The 24,729-nt window shown below is 45.3% G+C and overlaps 1 protein-coding gene across 9 annotated transcripts in view; it reads right to left on the bottom strand.

Moving 5' to 3' along the window:
• The window catches only part of LOC138491581 (putative serine protease K12H4.7), a 1,111,489-nt gene that overhangs the window by 618,069 nt on the left and 468,691 nt on the right, over positions 1 to 24,729 (bottom strand). For 6 of the 9 annotated variants that reach the window (XM_069618161.1, XM_069618166.1, XM_069618162.1 and 3 more), the window contains one exon: positions 6,837 to 6,929. The exons of the other annotated variants lie outside the window; for them this stretch is intronic. In XM_069618161.1, coding sequence (XP_069474262.1) covers positions 6,837 to 6,929 — 93 coding nt within the window. The remainder of the gene's footprint in view (positions 1 to 6,836; positions 6,930 to 24,729) is intronic. 9 annotated transcript variants of the gene reach the window in all.

Genomic DNA, 24,729 nt, shown 5'->3' on the forward strand with positions numbered 1-24,729 from the left:
GGCAACACTGGTGCTCAGGGCAGTACCTTACCGAGGCTCAGCGACAACCCTTATGGACCAATGAAAGAGGGTGGGGCATTGCAGGGGGCCAAGAAACCTTGTATTCACATATTCACCCCTCACACACCAAAACACATGCCTCATTGGCTCGTACCCCCAAAAAACCGTCCGCCTCTTTGGCTTACTACCCCAAATGCCATGCCGGTGGGGCCTAGGAAGGGGGAGATAGTTGGACATGAACACGCACATGTAATGGACAAAAACAACTGCCCGTCAGTCACTTGCATAATGTGGGGAAACTCGCTCCAGGGTTCTTTGAATCGCAAGAATCCCTCAAACACAGTAACCTACTTTTTTAGATCCACAAGGGGGTGCAAAACTATCATAAGAAGTGATATAGTGAAATGCACAAGGCAACCCTCATCCTGCAATGGAGAGGGCATGATAACGGTTTCACTAAAAAGTGACTGGTTGGCGAATGGGTTGTAAGCCATAGAGTCACAAGCATATCTGCCCACAGGTTCTAAAATATCAATTAGGCCAGCAGTCGATATTGACCCAGGGCTAATTGGAAACCACCACTGACTAAAGCCTTAGTACAAACAATGGGGAGGCCGACCAATGGGTTTATCGGGGAGATTGCACAGACCTTCGAACTGCGGATTGACATGAAGTGATACATGCCCTGATGTTCCAGCCCAAAGAGAGAGCAAGAAAGATCAGCTTGATCTCTTGGAACATAGCCAGCCCTAAGAAACACATGGCTGATGCAGACTGGTGTGACTGGGTCAGGGGGTATGACATGATATGCTTCCAGGAAACCTGGGAAATGGACCCCATTTATTTTGACGGATACAAGTATTTTGGGTGCCAGCCCAGAAGGGACCAAAGGTGAGGGCGTATGGGGGGGTTGGCCACTTGGATTAGCATAACTCTGGATTTTCAAATCACCAAGGTTGAATGTGACATCCCAGATGCACAGCATTTGGCTTTGAGCGCCGAGGGATCCAACCCCATATCGCTTTGTTAATGTGTATAATCCGGTGGGCAACAAAAACCCAAACAACGTGATTGAGGTGATTTGGAATAGAATGGAAACAAGACTGAGCCAAGACAAAGTAAACCACCAAATTATACTCATGGTGATCTTAATCTCCAAATAGAGCCCTTGACAGATCTAGAGGGGGGTATGGGATGATTTTGATGAGGCATGGGATATTCCACCCCTAGTTCCCCCTTATTGGGTAGAGCACATCCTATGGCTCTTAGCTGTTCCTCTAAGTTGTTGAGCCTGGGGCTAAGGGCTTGTGTCAGCCACTTCACAAACGACCAGCCACCAAAACCCCCTTTCATAGGATCCAATGGTTCCTCTCATATTGATTACATCCTCCTGTCAGCCAATCTCTTGGGGAAGTCCTCCGATTTTGAAGTCATGAGCACTCCGGACAGTGACCACAGGCCCCTGACACTGAAGCTTATCCAGCTGAGTGGTCAGGGGGAGGCCTCTTAATACGCCTTGTTTCCCCATACAGTCACAGGGTATATCCAAGCTGCAGATAAAATGGTCTGACCTTGATACTAGAGAATTGAAAACTTACATATACGAAGCAATTCTTCCAGCCCTCGAAGCTTTAGCCATGAAGGAAATGGGGGACAGCAAGATTCTCTTGTCCTTTAACAAAGTCGTCTTTACTATCCAACCCTTTGTTACAAGACAAAGCAAAAAGATAAAAAAAACATGCAATCAAATACCAGCCATGGTTTGATGAGGACTGTAGATTGGCAAAATCAATATACTAAAGTGCCACAAACGCCACAGGCCGGACAAAGCAGTTAAGCGCATATAGGCCACTTACAAAGCCCTATTAAAATCAAAATAAAAAAAGGATGGGTTTGTTCGGTCAGAATGGGAGAGAATGCAGGAAGCGGTAGAAGCAGGGGACTCCCGTAAATTTGGGAAAATCGTGGGTGGGGCAAATGATGGGCAGGGAGGGGGCATCATGACTGATCAGCCCAAATACCTGTCAGACCCACTTTAGGGATTTGTATGGCAGGGGTGAAAAAACGACAGAGATGGGAAGAGCACGTTGTCAGCAGGACATAACGCCACTTACCAAAGGAATCGAGGAAGTATTTAAGTCCATGTCTGTAGAGAAGTGGGGGAAGGTACGTGGCCCAGATTTACTGCCTATAGATTTAATAAAAGATGATACAGGAGCTTGGGCGCCCATTCTAAGGCTCCTCTTTAACACCTGCCTCAGCCTGAATAGGGTCCCCCCCATGGTTAAACCCAACATTAATCCCGATCTATAAGAAGGGGATGAGAGGGGGACCCAGCACATTTCACCCGCCTAGATGGAGTGGGAAACATTTTTGCCCAAACAATCCATGCAAATCTACAAGAGTGGGTCACCCAGTGTAAAGGTTATAGACGACCTACAGGTCGGTATCAGCCCCAAGACCAAGTCTTCCATCTACATTTGATAGTGTTGAAGTATGTGGTCCTGAGAAAGATGAAGATCTTCACAGTCTACGTCAATCTCAGGACGGCTTTCGACGCTGTCTCTACGGCTAAGCTCTGGAAAATCCTGGTTAAAAGAGGGATCCCGCAGGGGTTACTGAAGATTATAATCCATATGTACTCGGATAACATTGCATCTGTACAGTGGAGACTGGGAAGGAACTAACCCAGGCTTTTGATGTAAACAGAGGTGTAAGGCAGGGATGCATTTTGGCCCCCCTACTATTCCTGCTATACATAGATGAGGTGGTTCGACAAAGTGTTTAGACCCCCCCAACCCCTAAGTTGGGACGGGAGGCCTGCCCGATCTTACTTTTGCAGATGACGCTGTGTTACGATACACCGCAATGTAGGATCTCACAGCCACTCTGAGGGCCTTTGAAGAGATATGTTGACCACCACCTGTGGAGGTGGTCAACACCTGGAGGGTGCTACATCCACATGATATGGATTTTACATTCTTCTCTCACGTCCACCGCTCCTCATCCCGAATTGACCTGATCCTGCCTCCCCACAAGTCCTATCCTAGTGGCCATCGCCCCAATGTTTCTCACAGACCATGCCCCGGTGATTTTAAAGACCAGGCCCTGGTACCCCCGCCCCCGAACCCAGACCACAGTGGCGTCTATATGACCCAATTTTGAATGATTTGGCCTTTCGAGAGGAGGCGGCCAAAGCTATCAAACAATACTTTCAAGAAAACCCCACAGAACTCACCTCCCAAGCAACCACCTGGGATGCCATGAAAGCGGTTATCAGGGGGTACTGATATCACACACGGCAGCCTATCATAGGCGAAATAAGCAGACAAGGGAGCGCTTGGAACAGCAAATCCTGGATATCGAAAGCAGAAACAAACAGGGTTGGTCCCCCAAAGTCCATGCTGCCCTTCGAATCGCCCGCAACAAATTGGAAGCCCTTTATGCCGAGGGGACTTTGCACTCCCAAACAACGGTGAAACAGGGCTGTTATGCAAAGGGAAATAAAGCCAATCGCCTCCTAGCCAGTAAACTGACACAGGTGAAAAAACAGAAATTTATTGTGGCCCTTAAAGATCAGCATGGAGTCGCCCACTACGGGGAACAGGACAAACTGTGCCTGGCACAGGAGCATTTCTTGGAAACGACGTGGAATCCAGGAAGATCGTCTGCAGCACAGCATGAACACTTCACTGCTGCAGCCCTACCGCAACTAACCAAAGATGACAGAGGCACTGGAAGCCCCAATCTGACAAGAGGAAGTGGAGAGTGTTATTAAGGCTTTATCCCCAAGAGCCCCGGGCCCAGACAGATTCTTCCTGAGATTCTGCAAAATCTTTAGTGCCCAATTGGCCTCATCATTGACAGCTCTTTTTAACACGTTTGGGGCAATGGGTACGGTGACCCCCATCGATGCAGACCTCATCTACAATCTAGATCCCCAAACCAGGTAAAAGTCCCAAGGAATGTGCCTCTTACAAGCACATATCGCTTTTGAACATTGACCCCAACATTTACTCGAAGGTTCTGGCAAACTGGCTGGCCCCCTTACTCCCTTCCCTGATTGGCACCAATCAAACAGGGTTTATCATGGGGAGAAAGACCAGGGATAACATTAGAAGGGCTCTGAACCTTATTGAACTTACCACGAGGGGAGTAGGGAAGATGGCTCTACTAGCGCTAGACGCTACCAAAGCCTTTGACCGGATAGACTGGTCCTTCTTATGCCTGACATTAGAGGCGTTTAACATTGATCCCCACTTCAGAAGCATGATCATGGCCAACTACTCCTCCCCGAACACCACGTTACAAATTAACCGGCTGCGTTCGGACCCTATTCCCCTGACATGTGGTACACATCAGAGCTGTCCCCTTACCCCCTCCTGTTTGCCCTGGTTATAGAACCTCTAGCCCAAAACATTCTAGGTAACAATTTGATCAGAGGGGTACAGACCCGAGACTCTTCACACAAAGTTTCCCTATATGCTATCCAGCTTTCCCTCAAAGCGGCCCTTCGGGAACTCAGGGTCTTCGGCCAAGTGGCAGGCTTTGAGATAAACTATGGGAAGTCAGTTGCCCTGGGGGTGGGGTTGACCCCGCAAGACATCTCGTCACTCCGACCCATATGCCTGATCCATTGGGACTCTAGATCAATTGAATACTTGGGGGTCCGCCTCACGGCAGCGCCAGCAAACCTTTATGCAGCCAATTTCCCCCTCTTTTCCAGCAGCTCGAGGAAGACTTGGACAGGTGGGCAAAACAGGAAATATCCTTAATGGCCCGCATAATAGCTCTAAACATGAATCTGCTCCCTCGCTCACTATATTGCTGCGCCTCCCTCCCAGCGGGGATCCCCAACACGGCAATAGAACGTCTGCAACAAAGGGTCCTGGGATTTATCTGGCGGGGAAAGAAAGGTAGAATACCTAGGAGAGTCATGATGGGTGGCGCCCGCATGGGAGACCTAGGGGTCCCACATTTAGGGGTATATATTAAAGCAGCACAACTCACACACTTAATGACAATCCGAAGCGTCACCTCCAAAATTGATGGAGATAAAGAAATCACAATGCCCACTCCATTTCCGCTTCCTACCATTTATCCTGCACACATTACGGAAACAATGGCCACATTTGCTCACTGGAACTAAGGTCACCTTGAAGGTCTGGGACGAAGCACAGACAGGAAAGTAAATCCCAAGAGGCATGGGTCCTCTCTTCCTAATTTACGGCAGCTATTCCTTCACGCTGGGCATGCCCCAGAGGCATTTGGGAACTGGAAAAAGGGGGTGGGGGACTACAAGCTCTCACCCAATTATATGTGAGGGGATGGCCCCGCAAATTTGAGAAATGTAAGAGAATTCAACCTTTCGGAGATGGACAGGTTCCCCTACCTTCACTTGCGGCATTGGATCACATACCCCGAGACCAAACACAAAGCCACGCACCTTTAAGTCCGCTTGATCCATACCCATATACCCTGAAGCTCTGCTTTTCGACTGCTCAGCATGCATCCTAACTGTTTGAACACCACCCCATCCGTGCCCCCTTGTGACTGTCTTTTTTTAATATAATGGTTTTGTAGCTGGGAGGGCTCAAGCAGTGGGGTTATCTCAAGACTATACAAACCTTTGAGAGCGGACTTACTAGCTACCCAGATCAGACTTTATACCCCGATGGGAGGCAGTCTTGGGCTCTAAGCTGGATGACACAGATTGGTTGGACATCTGGGCCAGGGCCCACTTATCCTCCAGATGCGTTCCCAATAATGAGTGTGCCCTAAAGTTGATTTTCCAATGGTATTACCTCCTGACCCAGATCCATCAATTTCAAGCATCCATCCCCCCTACCTGCTGGTGGAATTGCAGGGCACAAGGAACATATTTTTATATGTGGTGGAGTTGCCCCCAAGTCCAAGTGTTTTGGGAATCTATTGCGGGGGTAATCGCAGATATGACAGGGAACAAACTCCCGTAGAAGGATGAGAACAGGTGCACACCTCTTGTTCATCGAGAGCTTTTAAATATTTCAAAGAATGTTTTAATTTGGTTTTAGGTGCGGGGGGAGGAACTGGGGCCATGGCACAAAGCCCCTACACTGGAAAAAAGAAAGAAGAAGATTCAGCCTAGGAATCCTCCCGTCTCCTGCACACTTTCTAATGTGTGGAGATAATCCACTACTAAAGTTTATCAATCCTTAGTGAATTGTGGGTACAGTAGTTCTAACAAAGCAAATAAAAGGAGATGTCAATAGACAAATTTGACCACAAAGAGGAGTTTATATCACAAAAAATGTGTTTCAATATTTACACAAAAAATTATTTACAGAATAATGAAGCACAAATAGTATCAATAGATCTCAACAGATTACAAAAAACAGAGAGTAAGGTCCAATTCAATTGGCGACGCGTTTCGAGGTTTCTTTCCTCTTCTTCAAATGGCCAGAATTGGATACTTAAAGTAAAGAAGAGAACAATTCGTTCAGATACTTGATCAATCATTGCAAAGTAGAGTATATGTATATTGGACACATCTTATTTAAATTCAATTAGAGAACTGGTGTCAAACAAAAGTTCATACTGTATAGAAATGCAATATCCTCACATTCAAATAAAGGCATATTTTAGTTTGTACAAAGATGCCACGTTCTTAAGTGCTTGAGGTATCAGGGCAGTCAACACTATGTCGGTCTGAAAAAAAGGCGGGGGAAACTCATGCAGAGACGCCAGATAGCTGGTTTTCTAATGGCTACAAAGTAAAAAGGAAGCGAGTTACAATTCGTGCGGTTTCTGTTCAATAATCTCCTATCTAGGGGAGAGGATAATGAACAGTGGCTAACCTGAAGTGCGTGGGGGACTGGTCTTCACAGGATCTGCATACGACTCGGCGACCGCTCCACGGATCCGCGTCTTTCCACTGAAACGGCATGGCTCTGTGTGGTCGAAGTGAAAGTAAGTAACTAAGATCGAGGTAGAGAAAGGACTACCAGTGGTCGATAAGAGATCGGCCATCTTGGAAAGGTGAACATGAAGGGAAACCTATTGGTATGGAGAGGGAAATAAGCAATACAGTAATGAAGTTACTATCTTGAGCATCGAAATAAAGAAGTAGTAAAAAAGGGGGGATAACCATGTCTGAGTCAAAATGGGGAAAATTAAGTAAATGTAATATTTGAGTAGGAGACATATATTAAAGGCAATGTGTATCCGATTCTAATAGTGGAACCAAATGGTGAGTATAATCTACATGTAATAAGACAGGGATAAGTAAAATATCCTCAATGAATCATAATGATGTTAGTAGACCGACAGAGTGCGGAGTACCCTGAAAGACAGACAGGCAGAGAATCGTGGTTGTCCTGTAAAACACATATATAGTGTATATAGTTTAGCACTTCCAAAGGTGCAACATAATGCCAGATCATCTTATCTAAGCATACTGAGCTGTTTCATTTTCAGGTGTGTGAAGAAACAATAAATCCCATAGAAAGATTGGTCTCAACAGAAATTATAGTATAAAATTCGATACATTTAGTGACATATTGGTGCATATACATATCATTGAATCAATTTACAAACATGTTTATATATGACGTTCCACAGAATTACAGCTTTCATTCACATCATAGAAAGCAATTTAAAGTGAAGTCCTCATTAAGGCCCCAGGGCTGTAGTCCATTTTGTCGATCCAGTATGCATCTCTTTGCAACAGGAGTGACTGGTAGTCTCCTCCTCTTGTGGGTCATTTAATGACCTCAAGTACTTGAAATTTTAATTGTGCAATGGAAGTGCTTTTGTGAATTAAAGTGTCTAGCAACTGGTGAATACTGGTTGTTACATCGTATATTTGACTTATGTTCTGTCAATCTCAGTTTGATCGGTCTCTTAGTCTGGCCTACATATACCTTTCCACGTGGACATTTTAGTAGATAGATTACTCCTGATGACAGACAAGTTGAGTAGTCTCTAAGTTTGAACTTATGACCACTTCTCGGGTGGGTTACCACCTCCCCCTTAATCACATTGTTGCAGTGAGTGCATCCCAAACATGGAAATGTACCCACTTTCTTGCTGGTTAGGAAGAGTTGTTTCTCCTTAGGTATTTTTTCTGCTCTCACTAGCTTGTCTTTGATGTTTTTGCCCCGTTTAAAGCACATCATCGGTGGTGTTGGAAACAATTTTTGTAAAGTTTGGTCATTGTGAAGAATGTTCTAATGTTTTTTTATGCTTCTTGAAATTTGAAAACTTTGTCTTGAAAATTTCGATATAAATAATAATGGTATTCCCTTCACATTTAATTTGGGTTTGAGTAAATCTGATCGCGTAATCTCTGAGGCTCTATTTTTAGCGGCTTCTAGAGTCTCTTGAGGGTAGCCTCTGTTCTGGAATCTACTGGCTAGATTTGTGCATTCCTTTTCTAGATCTTCTGGATCCGAGATTATTCTTTTGAGTCGTAAGATCTGACTATACAGTAAACTCTGGAGCATTGCCCTGGGATGGAAGCTTGAGTAATGCAATAGATTATTTGCATCGGTTGCTTTGTGGTACACGGATGTAGCTATTTTGTTGTTGACATCCAAAAAGTGTAAGTAGGGATTTCCAATTTCAATGGTGAACTTAATTCTGGGGTGTATAAGGTTGATGTATTCAAAGAATTGATTTAGTTCATCCCGTGTGCCACACCAAATGCAGAAAATGTCGTCGATAAATCTCTTCCATGTGAGGTTGTAAGGTGACCATGTGAGATGATCCAGTACATGTTGGCTTTCAAACTGGACATAAAGGTGTTAGCATAAACAGGTGCCATCAATGATCCCATCGATGTCCCCGAAGTTTGCAGAAAGTATTTGCCTTGGTACTTAAAGTAGCTGTTATATAAGATCAAATTGAGAGTTCCAAAATAAATTGTGGGTTCCCTTTGATATCTGTGCTATTAAGGAGTAACCATTCCACAGAATCTATACCCTCACCATGAGGGATAGAGGTATAGAGATTGCAGATATTAAGGCTAAAGAGAATACATTCAGAACTAATGGCTGAAAAATCTTTGAGAACATTCAAGAAATCTGTAGTATCCTTCAGGTAGGTAGATGATGACTGTATAGCTGGTTGTAGTAGTCTATCAATGTAAATAGCCAAAGGATCAAACACACTCTCAGTCCCTGCTACAATGGGTCTAAGGGGTGGATTCAATTTGTCCTTGTGTATCTTTGGGAGACCATAAAAAACAGGTGTGATGGGGTGGGGATTAATCAGAAATTCATATGTTTTGTCGTTGATCCATCCATTCTCCTTTGCTTTTAGCACTGTTTTGTTGATCAGTATTTTAATTTCTGGAAGTGGGTCACTGACTAAAGGTGAATAGATGTTAGTATCGCTCAAAAGTTCAAGGCATTTCTTTGTATAGTAGGACGTGTCCATAATTACTATTGCTCCGCCCTTATCAGTTGGTTTAATTGTGATGTCCTCGCTTTTGGCTAAGGCATCTATTACGTCCAGCTGTCGAATCTTGATGTTGATGGGTGTTTTCCTTTTGTAATTGATACGACTCAAATCTTGTAGGACACTTTTTTCGAACAGACTTTCTGTCCCAAATTTATGTTGCTGGGTTGCCCGGTAGAGGGGATCTATCCCAGATCAGGGCCTACACGCTAAACTGCTAACAGCTGCTTTTAGCAGCTTGCATCTCCATTGCCCGATGCTTGAATGTACCAGAGGGCCCAAACCTGATCTAATGGTGGGGAAAGATTTGGAAGTGATGGTATTGGAGAAAGCAATTGCAGCGCAAGAGGGGATACTCCACCTCTTTCATACTATCTGATCCCCACTCTATGAATATGGCAACAAATACCCAGCCCTAACTTTTAAGCCTCGCTTAGCACGGCTATGTCTGGGTCAAGGTGGGACGGGATGAGATGCACAAGAGGGGGAGACTCCTGATGGGAAAGACCAGTTGGGATATGCGGTAGCAGTCGTGGCTCTCTATGATTGTTGTCTGAAACATTGCCTGTCCATGATGAGATTGTATTGTTATATGCTTCAACCATTTAAAAAAAAAAATGAATGTTAGGCCTGCCAAAATCGTGTCTGAGTGTACCTGTATACTTGGAAGTGGGCCTCAGACCAATTGAGAGCGAGATCATCTTTAAACTAGTGCAGTATTGTCCGAGACTGTGGTCTGTCCCCAAATTGCAGGTATATCTGGAAGTTACTGTGCATCTCATGGAGACAGAGGGGGGGAGATCCCTGCCCTTGCTCCAGCATGTAAAAGAACTGCCTGATGAGGCTGGGGCTGGGAGATTTATGGCTCAATCCAAAGGGGGCATCTCCCAACGCCATAGTTAAGGCTGAAAACGAGAGCCCAGAGTCTAATAGACACAGATCTAGAGGTCGACTGCACTAAACTCGCAATGGGATCCTTTTATTTGTGAAGTAAAATAACAAAGGGTTTTGAACATTATTTGGATTATATTGGGCCCCAGTTGGCATGCACCCTGTACATTAAATTCAGGTTTAACCAATTGAACTTGGCATTGCCACCAGAAAAATGGGCCTTGAAGGGGAATGAAATATGCCCAGCCTGCAAACTTGATAGAGAAACCCTGAACCACTTTGTTTTTTGCGAGTGCTATCGGGTGGCACGTTGCAAGTTTTTAAAAACTACTTGTATCACCCATGGAACATGCCACACAAGGCAAGCCCTCCAACTTTTCAAAGCAAGCGACGACCACAAAGTGGTCTATTGTGTAGCAGATTACTTACACTTGGCCTGGCGCATAAGAGCAAAAGAAATGAAAATGGGCACCGTATGTTAAGGTCCGCTGGCTCAATCGTATTGTTAGAGTGTGAGCGGCCTAATAAAACTGTCATAACTTACCCGTCCATCAGTCTTAAATTAAGTGCATGGATTTTATATGAAAGCATGTTTTAACAGGGGTAATGCAACCAGATCAATGTTTTGTATTATAAAGGGGGATCTTTTAAATTGTCCATTTTTATATATTGAGATTTGTTTATCCATTCTGAACCGGATGATGAATTACTATCTCCGCCACAACATGTCTATTTGTATTGTGTTATATATGATGTCCTTTTATGAATTGTTGAAGTTTTTATAGTGATTCGTATATTCATGTATGTATATGGCGAATGAGTAAAAATCGACTAAAAGCCATTTCATAAACTATGACATATCTGTCTGGGTCACAAAAAACACTGGCTGATGCCTTATCTGGGCATCCAGATTACATTAATAATACTCCTGGAACCTATCCAACAGTCTTACAAAGCAAGGTTTTCCTAGGTAGGTAGGTAGTTGCCTGAATCAAGTACTATGAGAAACCGCAGGCTCGCATGAATGGCAAACTCTCTCGCAATCTAACCCCTTGGACCCTTACAAAAAGAACAGATATCTTTTCAAGAATGGTTTGCAGTTCTTGCCTTCTATGGAGGCTCGAACAACCACTCTGAATCTCTGTCATGAGCATCCATCCGCAGGACATCGTGGAATAATTGCAATGTTTCAGGATTTTCAGAGACACGTCAAGCGGCCAAAAATGTCTGGTTCCGTAAAGGAACATCTTCTTTCTTGCTTGGTTTGTGCTCCAAACAAGATTGCCGAAGACAAACCAGCAGGGTTACTGCATCTACCCATATTACCCTCCAGACCGTGGCAAATCATGGCAACCAACTTCATTGTTGAACTTCCCCCTTCAAACGGTAATACCACCAACATAGTGACCATCTAAGCCTTTTCTAGGACGGCCCATTTCACTCCATTGTCTAAATTGCCCACTGCAGTAGAAACGGCAGCAGTATTCTTCCGAGACATTTTTCATTCGCACAGACTACCTTCTACCATTAGATCAGATTGTGGTAGCCAGTACATTTCCAGGTTTTGTTCTCATTTGTGCAAACTCTTACACATCAAAAGGGCACTTACTTCTCGGATACCACCCCCAGAGCAATGGACAAAAAGGGTCAATCAGACAATCGAACAGTACCTGATGTGCTGCTCTACTCAAGTGAAAAACCAATGGTCTACTCGATAACCCACAGCAGAGTTTGCATACAATAATACTGATCAATCCTTGTTGAATACCAGCCCTTTGTACTGTCCATATGGATTTAATCCTACGATCACACCCTCTATAAGAACCAAATCCTGTGATGTACCCCCAGTGAATACCTGGGTAACAGATTTTGTTCAAATACTCATTCGATATGAAGATATGATATGGCATTTATAACATGCCTATACACGAGTGTTTATAGCAAGCAAGAGACATGCTGACCAAAAAAGCAGAGACTCAACCCAGTATTCTGAGGGTGACTTTCATCCAAACACCTACCTAGACATCTATGGCCTACTAAGCGCTCTCCACATTTTTACGGCCCGTTTTTGATTGTCAAATGTATCAATCCAGTGGCTTTTTTTTCGTCTCCAGCTTCATGGAAGATGATTCACCCAGTTTTTCACATCTCCCTTTTGAAACCATATGTCGTTTCCCCTTCTGCCATCCGAGCACCCCCACCTGTGCTCACTGCCGGTCAGCAGATTGAGTTTGAGGTATCTCGCCTTTGTGATTCATGGTGTCCTAGGGGCCGAATACAGTATCTCGTGGAATGGAAGGGTGTCATGGCCATTGGACAAGGGTCCAAATGGACCCAGTCCTGGCGCCTCTGGTGCATCAGTGCCAGGCGTGGCCATAGACTATCATTGGTAGGCACGTGCAAGAGTCCCTGGGAGGGGCAAGGTGGACCAAAGGGAGGGGCCAAGGCCAGCCTATTAAAGGCCAACCCACCTACATGCCTCCGCTTCGTGTTATTCTGCTTTCAGCAGCGTAACGCATACTGCTGTCCTTACCTGTTCTCCATCACGTGGTGAATCCACTGGATTCCAGCTGCTCCATCGCTGAAGACCATCTTACCTGATTCCAGCTACTCCATCGCTGAAGGAATATCTCACCTGATTCCAGCTATCCCATCGTTGATGGCGCTTCTTACCTGAATTCAGCTACTCCATCGCTGAAGGTGCTCCTCATCTGATTCCAGCCGCTCCATCGCTGGGTGCGCATCTTACCTGCATCCCATCGCCATCGGAGCCTTTCCTCACCTGATCCGGGCGTCCAGCAACGCAGAGCTCCACTTCCTTTCTTCATCTTCATGGCACCTTCATCCTGCAGCTGCAGAGCTGCTGCCGAGCCTCCAAACCCTGCCCTACACCGCCAGTCTTCTCCTGCAAGGGAAAAAGAACACAACAGGTTAGAAATAATATAAATAACGAACGCTTGGCAGCGCCGTACCCAAGTCTAGAATTCCATTATAAAGGCCAATTTACAAGCTAATTCGGGAGCTCGATCACCTTCAAGGGAATCCCGGACTCGCTCCACGACTCCGATTGACCATCTTCACACCTATTGGGAAAGAGATAAGACATTGCAAGAATTACTATTAATAATCAAGACAAAAGACATTAGAAAACGAACATTAATCATACCCAAAAGACTTGCCTTCTAAGTGGATTGGTCGCAGCCGGTCTGGATCACCACTTCCACGGACTAGTGAAGCAACTAGGTGCTCTCTACGTGCCCCTGCTACAAGAAGCAGGACAGAGAGCTCAGCGTTACAAAACCACAGGTGAGCTTTCATGGGAAAGCGCTTGCGCACTTCATTTTGGCACGAGAGGGTCGAGGGAATTCAGGACACCACAATGCCATTCTCATTGCCTCTCATCTTCTCTCAGGGGCAATACCACCATCCAGATGAGCAGGCTCAGCAGCAGCTGGGGGAGAGAGTCTATCCAAGGGAGTTGAGGGAGGGTGCCAACCATGCCCCGATGTCCCCGCAGAGACCAGGTGAGCGTAACAGAGGGGTACCCGCCATCAGATCATTCCTGGGAACCTGTTTCTTTCATTAATGCCCCTTCTTTACTGCGCACATTCCACCGCCTGCATCCGGGCAAACCTGGAGGATCTGGGTATCGGAGCGGGCATGCTGTCACAAACCACCACTCCTGGTCCTTGTGGTTGGCATGGTGATGCATCCCTTGTTTTGCAGGCGCAATTTTTTCTCCCAAGATGTGGCTGTGATCTCATACAATTACTCTTGCAGAGATCTAGCCTTCAGACAGTTTTCAGTAACTGTGCCGGTTCTTCCGGTTTCTTTGCATATCAGTGGCTGCACACTCGGCTTTTCGCTTCAACGCAGTTAATGCTTCTTTTTCCTGCTCAGCGCTCCTGGAATAATTCCCTTCTGCCCTTCGTTCCTGGTTTCCTTCCTTGCTAGTTCTGGCCCTGCCTCTGCCTCTGCCCCTTCCTTGGCTCCTGATCTCCGCGAACCTGGCTCTCCTTCCTTGGTGCGGTTCCATTCAGTTAATCTTGGCCTCTATGTGTGGTTCTCCTCTGCGCTAAAACTGCATCGAATAAGAGTCTTCGGCACAGAATGTTTCCCTTCCCTTTTTTCTCCTGTGACACACATTTGGCGTTATCCTCTGGTGCTCACGCTATTCAGGCAGCGTGGCATCAGGAGAGTCTTGCATCTATCTTCAAGACACACGCTCACACAAGAAGGATAAGAAATCCATTGACAAGAAGACCTCCAAAGTGAAGGCACAGGTCTTAGCCAGCCCGATTTCTGACATTAATCTATATTCGGATGGGGATATGTTGGCCAACAGCAGGGCTCTGATATTCTGCATAGCTAAGGTTACTATTTAAAAGGGGGAAAGCAATAGGTGTGCAGATGTTTGGTGACAGTCTCCTGCCAGAGCTAGGGTGCAGTGAGGGTAGTCCATGTAACTCCTAAGGCATAGAATTACAGCACAGGTGACCACACCAATACCTCATGACCACCCAATCCATCACCATATGCAGAGACAGCCATATATGGCAACCAAATATTATGCTTCTCAACAACACATTTGCCCTTCTCTACCCCTTCTGTAGCAATATTTTGGCTCAAAGCACCATGATGTGTTATGTAATTGTGATTTATACCGCACACTGCTGCCATTTTCATGGTCTCCAGGCAATCTAGTGCATTTGAAAAGCAAGGAGGGTTGGGAGGGCTTAATTAGTGGGGTTAAGAGGGAGACACGGAGGAGCGCTTTGATGTACTGTCGGTAGCTTCAGTTCAGAAAAAACGATCACTATGTGCTGGTTTATTTTTAGTTGGTAAATGTTATGTGGTGTTTGGTGTATGAGTGTGTATGGGTGATGTGTGTAATTGGTTTAGTTTCCTGTTGGGTATTGCTGAGTGTGTGAAGTTTGTGGTGGCTTTAGGTTTTTGCTGTTGTAGAGGTATGCATGTGTTTTATTCAGTATTTGTGGGTGAGTTTGCAGGAAATTGGAGAGTTTTTAGAAGGGTTAGTGGAGATTTGTCTGTGTCCTTTTGTGCCAAAGGTATGCTAATATTTCAAATTCATACTATTCTATGGTGATTTGTGGTAGAATGTTATTTCGTTGGGTGGTCATGTTTCAGTTTGGTTGTTTTAGTGTTTCCATTGTGATGTGTTCGCAGTTTTCCTTTGTTGATTTTTCTTGTTTAGCTCAGCGAATTAGAGCCATGTTTTTAGAAATTTTCTGACATTCATTTAATTCAAATTCATCCTATGGCAATTGCGCATTAGCTTTTTCCCCCTATTAATCTGCTGCTTGGATGAGTTTTTTTTTTTTTGCATCCCCCTCTAGCTCTCCTGGATTAGACTGGCTGGTTCCCTGCAGATCCAGGAATCGATTATTCCCCCATATGGTAAGTTACCACCCGTTACATTGATTACTTGTAAAGTTTGGAGTAAGCCACTATTGGCATAATGACTGGTTTCCATCTGCCTTTTGAGTGTGCTGCCACTGCATGTCCTCCACTGAGGGCGGTTTCTCCAATTTGGAGACCTTTCAGTGGAGATGCAGGGTATTTCAACATCACTTTGAATAAAAGCATATCCTATGACCTGACAGTCACTCAGACAACAGAACTGAACCATTCTTCCACAATACACCAACATGTCACTCATTGCCCAGTTTTGCCCGATTGAACACCAATTGCCAACCAAGGGCTTGGGCGACAGGTGTTTCAGTTGGGGAGAAGTGCAGAGTGGGGGAGTTTGAGTTGTTTTTTTTCCTCACACTTTATGTGGTTTCACATCGCTTGGTTCCGAGGGGCGGTGGGGGGTTTGGGTGACAAATCCTTTTGGGGAGCAAGCAGGTATGCAACTGGGGAGGGGGACCCTGTGTGGTCAATCGCCTGGGATCTGGCACTTAGACAAGGATGGCATCTCATAACGGCATCATGTTCCTAACATGGAACGTTAATGGAATGTGCTCAAGCATCAAAGGCAGGCTAATACTGCAGCATCTCAATAGGCACTCTCCAGACTTCGCTCTCCTTACAGAGACACACCTGGCGGGATCAAATTGCAAATTTTTTCTGTGGACGAATTATAGGCTGGCTTTTCACACGTATTTACTAGGGGGGCAAAGGGTACTTTGATCCTAATACACAAAAGAGTGCCATTCTTGGTTACTGAAATAAGACTTGTCTCCCTGGGCAGGTTTGCGTTGATTCGTGGAGATCTTTGGGGTGCCACCTGGGGCATTGTGGCAGTATACATGCCTCCTCCCGTCACAAGGGGCCTACTTAACGACGTCCAGAGGCTTATTGTGCTGGGTGAGGTGGACAGATGGGTTCTCGGCAGGTGTTTTAATGACATCATGGACACTGGAATGGATATGTCCTATGTAGGCAGTAGGAACTCACTAAATTTATGCTCCTTCACAGGGGCAATGGGCTGGCTGGACACTGGAGTTTACACGTTGGGGAGGCAGGATATTCCTTCTTTCCTGCGTGCATTCTTCCTTTTCAGATTGGACTACCTGGCTGGGGGAGGGCCATAGGTTATCAGCGAAATTCTTGGCTAGAGGCGTCTCAGACCACTCCCCACTGATTGTCGCACTCAATAGTTGGCGGAATAGGCCCACATGGAGGCTGGAATCGTACTATCTGGGTTTCCCGGAGTTTACTGAGGCACTAGTTAGCACTACACAGGAATACTTCGCGAATAATGAGGGATCGGTGGATAGCCCAGTCACGATATGGGATGGGTACAAAACGGTTCTCAGGGGGGAGGTGATTTCATGGCCCAGCCGAAGCAACAGGGGTGGGAGATGGAGGCGGCGGCCACAGTTAGGGCGGAGGAGGACCTGGTCACCTCGGGATCCCAGGGGGCGCATTGAAAGCTGCAGACGGCTCAATAAACACTCCAGAACGTGGCAATGGATAATGAAAAGGATGCGCACTGGCTCAAGCACAGCCAGATTCATGAAGCTGGGGATAAGGCGGGGAAGATGCTGTTGTGGCTGGAATGTAGGGACAGGGGTAGTGGGTATGTCAGGGTGAACAGGCGAGGTTTTGATTGAGGGCGCGGACAGTGCCCAAAGGTTTGGGGGGGTTTTATGAATACAATGCTCCAACTAACCGATCAAGAATGGATGGGTCCAGGGTGGCAGGATCGGTTTTACCAAAACTGACAGCTCAGCAGCGTGAAGGGTTGGAAGCTGATATTTCAGAGGAAGACATGGTGGTGGCACTCGTCCACCTGGAGTCAGGGAAGGCTCGGGCCCGAATGGCTTCCCGGTGGAGGTTTGGTATGGGATAGTGGGGGCAGTAGTCAGGCCACTACATCGGCTGTTTCTGCAATGTAGGAGGGAGGGCATTCTGCCCAAGGGCCTTAGATAGGTGTTTATCATGGTACTTCACAAACAGGGTAAGTCACCGGAAAGTTGTGCTGCCTAAGGGCCAATTTTGGTAATTAATGGCAAAGCAAAAATCTTAGCGAGAATTCTGGCGCATCGTCTTTTGGGGGTCATAGAGTGCTTAATCACCCGGACAAGTGTGGGTTCATGCCATCTAAGTCAACCCGCATGAACCTTCTTGGGGTACAATTGCCATTGGGGCAGGCTGCCATGATCCCGGGGCAACTGGCGCGATTATCGGTGAACTTTGAAAAAGCATTCGACTCGGTACATTGGGAAGCATTGTGGGTAATGATGGAGCGTATGGGATTCAGAGGCTGTCCCCTTTCCCCACTGCTCTTTACCCAAGCAGTTGAACAATTGGCAGTGCAGCATCAGGCAAGTATGGAGTGGGAGGGCTTTTGGTGGCCATGGGGAGGCAAAGAGAATGAGATCTGTTGATTTATATGGGCAATCCACAAGTGTCCTGCAGCACATTGATGAAGATACTGAGTGACTTCCAGGAAGCCAGTTGCCTGAAGGTCAACTGGCAGAAATCTGTCTTCTTTCCAGTTCAAGGGGGTGGGGGAGAGGAGGGCAGAGGCGATCATGCTGGAGTGCCCCTACAAAGTGTCGCTTAAAGGCATCTGATATTTAGGAATCCAGCTGGGTGAACACCTCTCCGGGTTTTCGCAATCTGAATCTGCAACCGGTCATGGCTGGATTCAAAGTGGATGTCACACATTGGCAGTCTCCCCCACCAAGTTAGTTGGGCAAAGCGCCCTGTTTAAAACGATATTCCACCCCAAGTTTCTCTACATATTACAGAATGCCCCTCTACCAGTCCCTAGTAAGGTGTTTCAAGATATCGGGGGGCTCCCTGAGGAAGATTCTGTGGGGGTGTCAGCAGGCGCATATCGCTCTTAAGACTCTCCAGCGGTCGGTCTGGGAGGAGGGGAATGGAGTACCTTACCTACAACAATATTACTGGGCGGCACAATTAAGTGTGGTTAATGGCTGGCTGCACGGGGACACTAGGTTGCCTCATACAGCATCAGAACGGGGCTGGATTGGGGGGGGGGATTCTGGCACAGGTGCTTTATGCACAAAGGAGGGGATGGGCAGGGCTCCCGCTTATGACGAGACATGTACAACAGATTTGGGTGGAGGTGCACCCACATATTGGTTGGGGAGGGAGGCAGACTCTGAGCCAACCCCTATGGATTAATTCACGCCTTCCAGAACTCCTTAAAATGGGCCATTTCAGGAACTGGGAGAGGCAAGGGATCCGGGACCTACGGGATGTAGTGCAGGGAAATAATCTCCTTACCTTTGAGGACTTGCAGGAGAAGTTTGCCTTTGGGATGGAGAACATTCTAGATATATACAGTTGGCGCATGCTTTAAGGGCGCAATTCCCGTTTTCAGTGATGTCCCATAGAGCTCCCCTCTCTATTGCCCACAAAAGGTCACGTCCATGCTGTACCAAGTTATATCAGCTTTCAGGCTCTGGGATCTGGCTCGCCTCAGGAACAGGTGCGAGAGGAATGTGGCCCCATGGAATTTGAGGATTGGGTGGCAGCATTGATGTTCCCACAGGAGATTGATATAGTGGCCAGTCTCTGCCTTATACAGTAAAAGGTCCTTCATAGGGTCTATTACTCCTGTTCCCAATTGTGTGGGTGGACAGTGATAGCTGTCTACAGTGTGGTGAGTCTGGGGGGTACATTTTAGCACATCCTGTGGGACCTACCCCCAGGTTCAGGTGTTGTGGCAGAAATGCATGCAAATGGAGGTCACCAGAGACCCGAAATGTGTTCTGCTCGGGAAATGGGGGTGGGGGCTCACTATGAGAGGATCATTCTGGCATTGGCTTTGGGATTAATCAAAAAAGTGGTAGCCTCTTTGTGGGGGGCACCGGACCCGCCCCCGGATGACCTGTTAGGTTGCTGAAATGGGCAGATGCATGGCCCTGGAGAGGAGGGTGTATAATGCCAGCGGATGCCCTGCAAAGTTTCTGAAAATCTGGGGTAAATGGGAGGAGGGGGAGAGGGGCAGGATAGTGTTGGGGAGGAGGGGGAAGAATATTTTAGTCAGATGGGGGCATCAAAATGTTAGTCCAGCTTCTGCAATGTGTTCTATATCTTTACTTCATTCAACTCCTCGGGCGATTATGTCAAGCAATGATGATTTTGATGTTTTATTTAGTGTGTTTTTTTCTTGAAGAAAACAAAAAATGTTTCATAAAAAAACGAATGACAAAAATTACTTATTCGGTACATGGACTCCTAGGTAGCAAATCATTTTGCTTTTGAGCATCTAAAAGTCATTCAGCTTTCCCCAGTCTCCATTTAGTACACAGAGTGCTTTGGGATAAATCAAGGCTTTCTCCCTCTTGGTGTCAGTCTTAGTGGACAGTGTGGGATACATCACTTTCGCATTATTTCTTAGTAGCCATGTATAAACATGTTCCATCAAACACCTTTCTTCCTATTCTTGGGAAAGTGGCGATTACGACTATATGACCTATGACCTTCGATTCATAGATAGGATTTATATTAAAAAGGCTTTTTTGCTTTTTCAGCACTTCTTTGCTTAGCATAAGCTAAAGTGGATTGAAATTGCTGGTTTGTGAAATTAACTGCCTGATTCATGGAATTATTTGCGTGAAAAACGCAGATTTGCGCGTCTTTCTGCCCGAAAATCCCCATACTTCAAACAAGAGATTTTCAGGCAGAAAGGCGCGCAAATCTGCGTTTTTCACGCAAATAATTCCATGAATCAGGTAGCACATGTTTGATGTCCCAGATTGCGTAAACAAATTGCCATGTAATCTCTTGGTAATACTTAATTTTCATTAAGATATTGAACGATGCAACCCACTTTATCTCTTGAAACTTGCTAAGCGTAGTTTGACACTTGACGTTCCAGTAAATGGAATAAGGCCTTTGGTTTCGAACATGCTTCAGTCTTGAGGTCAAACTGATATTTCACTTCTAGTCAAATACTTGCCACCACAGCAGTTAAATGATTTGTTAGTTCAATTATTACCTATTTAACCAGCAGACACTTCCTCTTGTTGTCTGAAACGATTTGGCTTACGTTAATCTTGGATTTGCAGAAGACTATAACGTGAATCAATATAGAAAAATCACAATTAACTTGACATTAAACTTGGCTTCGACAATACAGTATTTAAATTACACTGTTTGCCAGCATACATTGATCAGGATAAACACAACAAACTTTTGAAACCTCTTTATACTCTGGAACAGGGGTCCCCAACCTTTAGGGCGCAATGAGCAAAATTGGCATATCAAATGAAATGGTGACATCAATTTTTCAACAGAACATATCGGCGCACAGTTGGCAGACAAATTATTGCAACACAAATTAGAAATGTGGACATTGGTTCTAATTACAAGTTTGGTGGCATCTCAACGGTACCGCTACCGCCACTTATTCTGGCGGTATCCATGCCGGATTCCAAGTGGTAGTTTGGCGGAGTTAGTCCCCACTGATGGAGTCGATAGGATTCCAGGGTGGATTTCGGCAGTATTTAATTGATGGAAACATAATCTTGTGTAATTTATATTGTGACAAATCTGTGGATGTTACCCCTTCTCTCCTATTCCCATGGGGCCTGGGAGGTGCATCCTTGGAACAATAGTTCCCCTGGTGTTGGTGCACAGGGAGACGATCACATGGTAGAAGAAATCCCTCATGGGACTAAGGACGACCTGCCCTTGCGAACGCGGTATCCCTGCCAAATCACCAGACCCTAGACTTCTCCCCCTTCCTATAACCCTAAGAACAATCCCTTCCCTAATAGGTTCATGAGTTATATTTGCCCTGCCATTTCGTTAGAAAGTACTGGGACTATGAAGAGCTCAATTGACCCAAGGGAGATCAAGGGTGGAAATACTGTGACGAGGAAGAATAGGGAAGAGTTGAAAGATATATTATTTACAAACACGGAGACGAAGAAGATGCATGGAGGAATGTAGAGTGCCTGGCAGAACCAACATGAGTATTCTAGACAACTTGGAATAAGTACTGGGACAAAGAGGAGGAGCAGGGGCATGAAGAGTACTCCTAAGAACCACAATGAGCGGTCTAGGTGGTGCTGGCTGCTCATTGGTTAATGTAAAGTAGAAAAGGAAGAGAGCCTCAGAAAGAAGTTGTCTAGTCCTCCATGGAAGAGCTGCAGGAGCCAGCACGGTGCCGCAAGGTGCAAGGATGCACACTAGGATGCCAGGAGGGGAGCTGGAAGGACCAGGGCCAGTCCAGAGTGGAAGGGCCAGAAGGCAAGCTGCCAGAGAGAAGTTGGCTGCATTCCTGAAAACTGGGAAGCATGTGAAGGAAAAATCGCACTGCCCAGGGAATGATTGGCACTGCAGTGTTCCTGGGTCGACCAGAGCCTACTACAAGGCTCCCTAGAGGCAGGGGGAGTGCTCAGGATGGATGGTATTAAACTAAGAATGTGCAGTCAGCATCTTCATAGTCACAGAACCAGGCAGGCACGTGAACCAGGTCTGTCCCGCAACTAGAGAAACGTAAGGGTCTGGGACCCACCTAACGAAAGCAACATGAGTCCTTCTCCTCGTGGCAGTACTTGGGAGGAAAGGGCTCCAAGTACCTGCACACAAAGAAGAGGTACCTGGGACCCACTACATGAGAACCACAAGAGTCCTTTTCCTAATGGTGGTAGTTGGGAGAAGAGGGCTCCCAGTTCCCAACCATAAAGAGGACGATTTACTAAGGACCATATTTGGCAGGGAAGTGAACCAAGTTGGCCCAAGCGGAAAGAGCGAGAATCAGAGATCTGGGACCTACAAGAGAAGGAACCAGGGAAAGGGAGTCATTGCCCCTTGTTGTGTTGCAAGAAATAGAAAATTGCCAAGAGAAGGAACCAGAACAAGGGAGTCGCTGCCCCTGATTTTTGCAAAGTTTGTGTAACAGAGAAATATCTGAGAACTTTATTTTACATTTAGGATCTTTGGGGTTTGGAACCTTTGTTATTTGGAACTCTTTGATTGGATCTACAACCTATTCTTCTGAATTAAGAAGACCTTTTATTTTTTTATAGTTTAGTCAATAGTGTGAGGGATGGAAATAGGCTTTGGACTTGTGACCGTAGACGATTTACTTTAGACAAAAAAATTCTTACAGTTTCCTTAGTTTTGGTTGAGGTAGGGAACCCCCTCTCAGCTTTAGGGAAAGGCAGGAGTTTCCAACCTTTTACTTTCAATAAACGTGTATGCCAATCAACATGAGCCCACTGTGTTGGAATCCTACTTCTACACCCTTACAGATCACTAATGATTTATTAAGTCGTATCCAACGCTGATACGCAGCCATCTCAGCATATGTCCGATATACAAGATCAGGGAATTATACATTGTTTTGCACCACCGATAAAGGTGAAAAGCAGGGATGTTAGTTGGCTCCAATTTATTCCTTTTCAATGTTAATTCTAGTACTTCTCTTAGGAAAGTTCATTCACCCTCTCTGAATGGTGCATTGTATAGCATGCTTCCTTATGCAGAAGACACAGCTATTTTGGACTTGCCCCCCCGACAGGTCTCCAACAGGGCCTGCTATACACAAGTTACTATTTTGGGAACTATACTTTGAAATTAAATATGATTAAAACTAAAATGATGGTGTTCGGGAAAAGGCTGAAACCTTGTAGCTTGTCTTTAAATAAATGTAGAGATTAGGGGGCAGTCTCATTTTTATTTGAGCCTCCTCTTCTCAAAGAATGGTGCTTGCGTCAATCATTTTAAAAATACAGCTGAGTGAAAAGGCATTAAGGATTAAGGGGCTTTTTACATTGTTATTTCAAGTTTTGTGGCATTTTGATCAGAGAAGTGCCTGGAGGTATATAAAGCAAAGGTCTGTTACGTGATTTTTATGTCAGCAAAATCTAGGGTGGTTCAAATAGTCATGTAGTGGAGGAGTTTCAAAATAAATTCCTGTGCCAAATAGCAGGCATCCCTGCAGATACATCTGGTAGTGTCTTATGAGCTGAATTGGGGTGTTCAATTTGAAAGTGTTGGGCCAGTTAAGAATTTGTACTTATTTTTTTAAAGCACATCTGGAATTCTCTGCTAATCATAAAGTGCAATTGTAACCTTCTCTGGTAAAGAAAGCTACTTGAGGTTATGGGCGGTTGTAAGGCACTGTCCATTTGGATAGGGATGGGATATAACTGAATTTGGCACATGAAGTCCCCTCAAAATGACTCCAAAAGCAAGAGCTTGTCCGACGGAAAAAGAGGCAGATGTCCAAAATATACCTAGGCTGCCCTCTTTAGCCTTATATACAGACTACGTATAAAATTGCGATTGAGAAATCTGTGAAAATCTGTGAAAAAAGATCCCCAGAAGGCAGGAGGCTGGTAGTACGCTTAAATGTACCCACTCCTCAATAAATTAAGAAGGTGTGCAGGAGGAAGCACAAAATGTGCTTAAGAAATATGAGTCGAAGATTTGGTTCCTTTTTTTGTTAACTTGTTGTCGTTTCTCTGGTTTGTATAAGCGTGTAATGCATGGGAGCTATGTTGTATATAGTTATTTGTAATGATTAGGCTTTTATATATAGCATGTTTGAATATGTTAAAGTTGCTTTTTTATTTTGGGCATGTTCTGTGTGAATTGTATGAAAAATATGATGCATGTTTTTAAATATTGCTAACTTAATGGAGTGATACGATTACATATTAGGTTACTCCCTAAGAATTATTTGGGAATGTTATGGCAAATGGTGCATTTTAAAGTTCCAGTGAGCTGTTAAATTAGTGAACAAGTAGTTAGGAATAAAAACAATACCTTCCTTTTCGCTTTATTTTCTCTGCCCAAAAGGGATTTTACACAAGACTTGGTGGCAAACATTGGTCAAAACTTTGAGCATTTTAAGACCACTTCATAGAGGGGTGTGGTGGTGTTAGATGAGCATTTGGATTCATTAATTGGCTTGTTAGTATAAACTTATTAACAGTA

The sequence above is a fragment of the Ambystoma mexicanum genome, chromosome 10, assembly GCF_040938575.1.
Source record: "Ambystoma mexicanum isolate Mex_15411 chromosome 10, UKY_AmexF1_1, whole genome shotgun sequence".
Classification (NCBI taxonomy): domain Eukaryota; kingdom Metazoa; phylum Chordata; class Amphibia; order Caudata; family Ambystomatidae; genus Ambystoma; species Ambystoma mexicanum.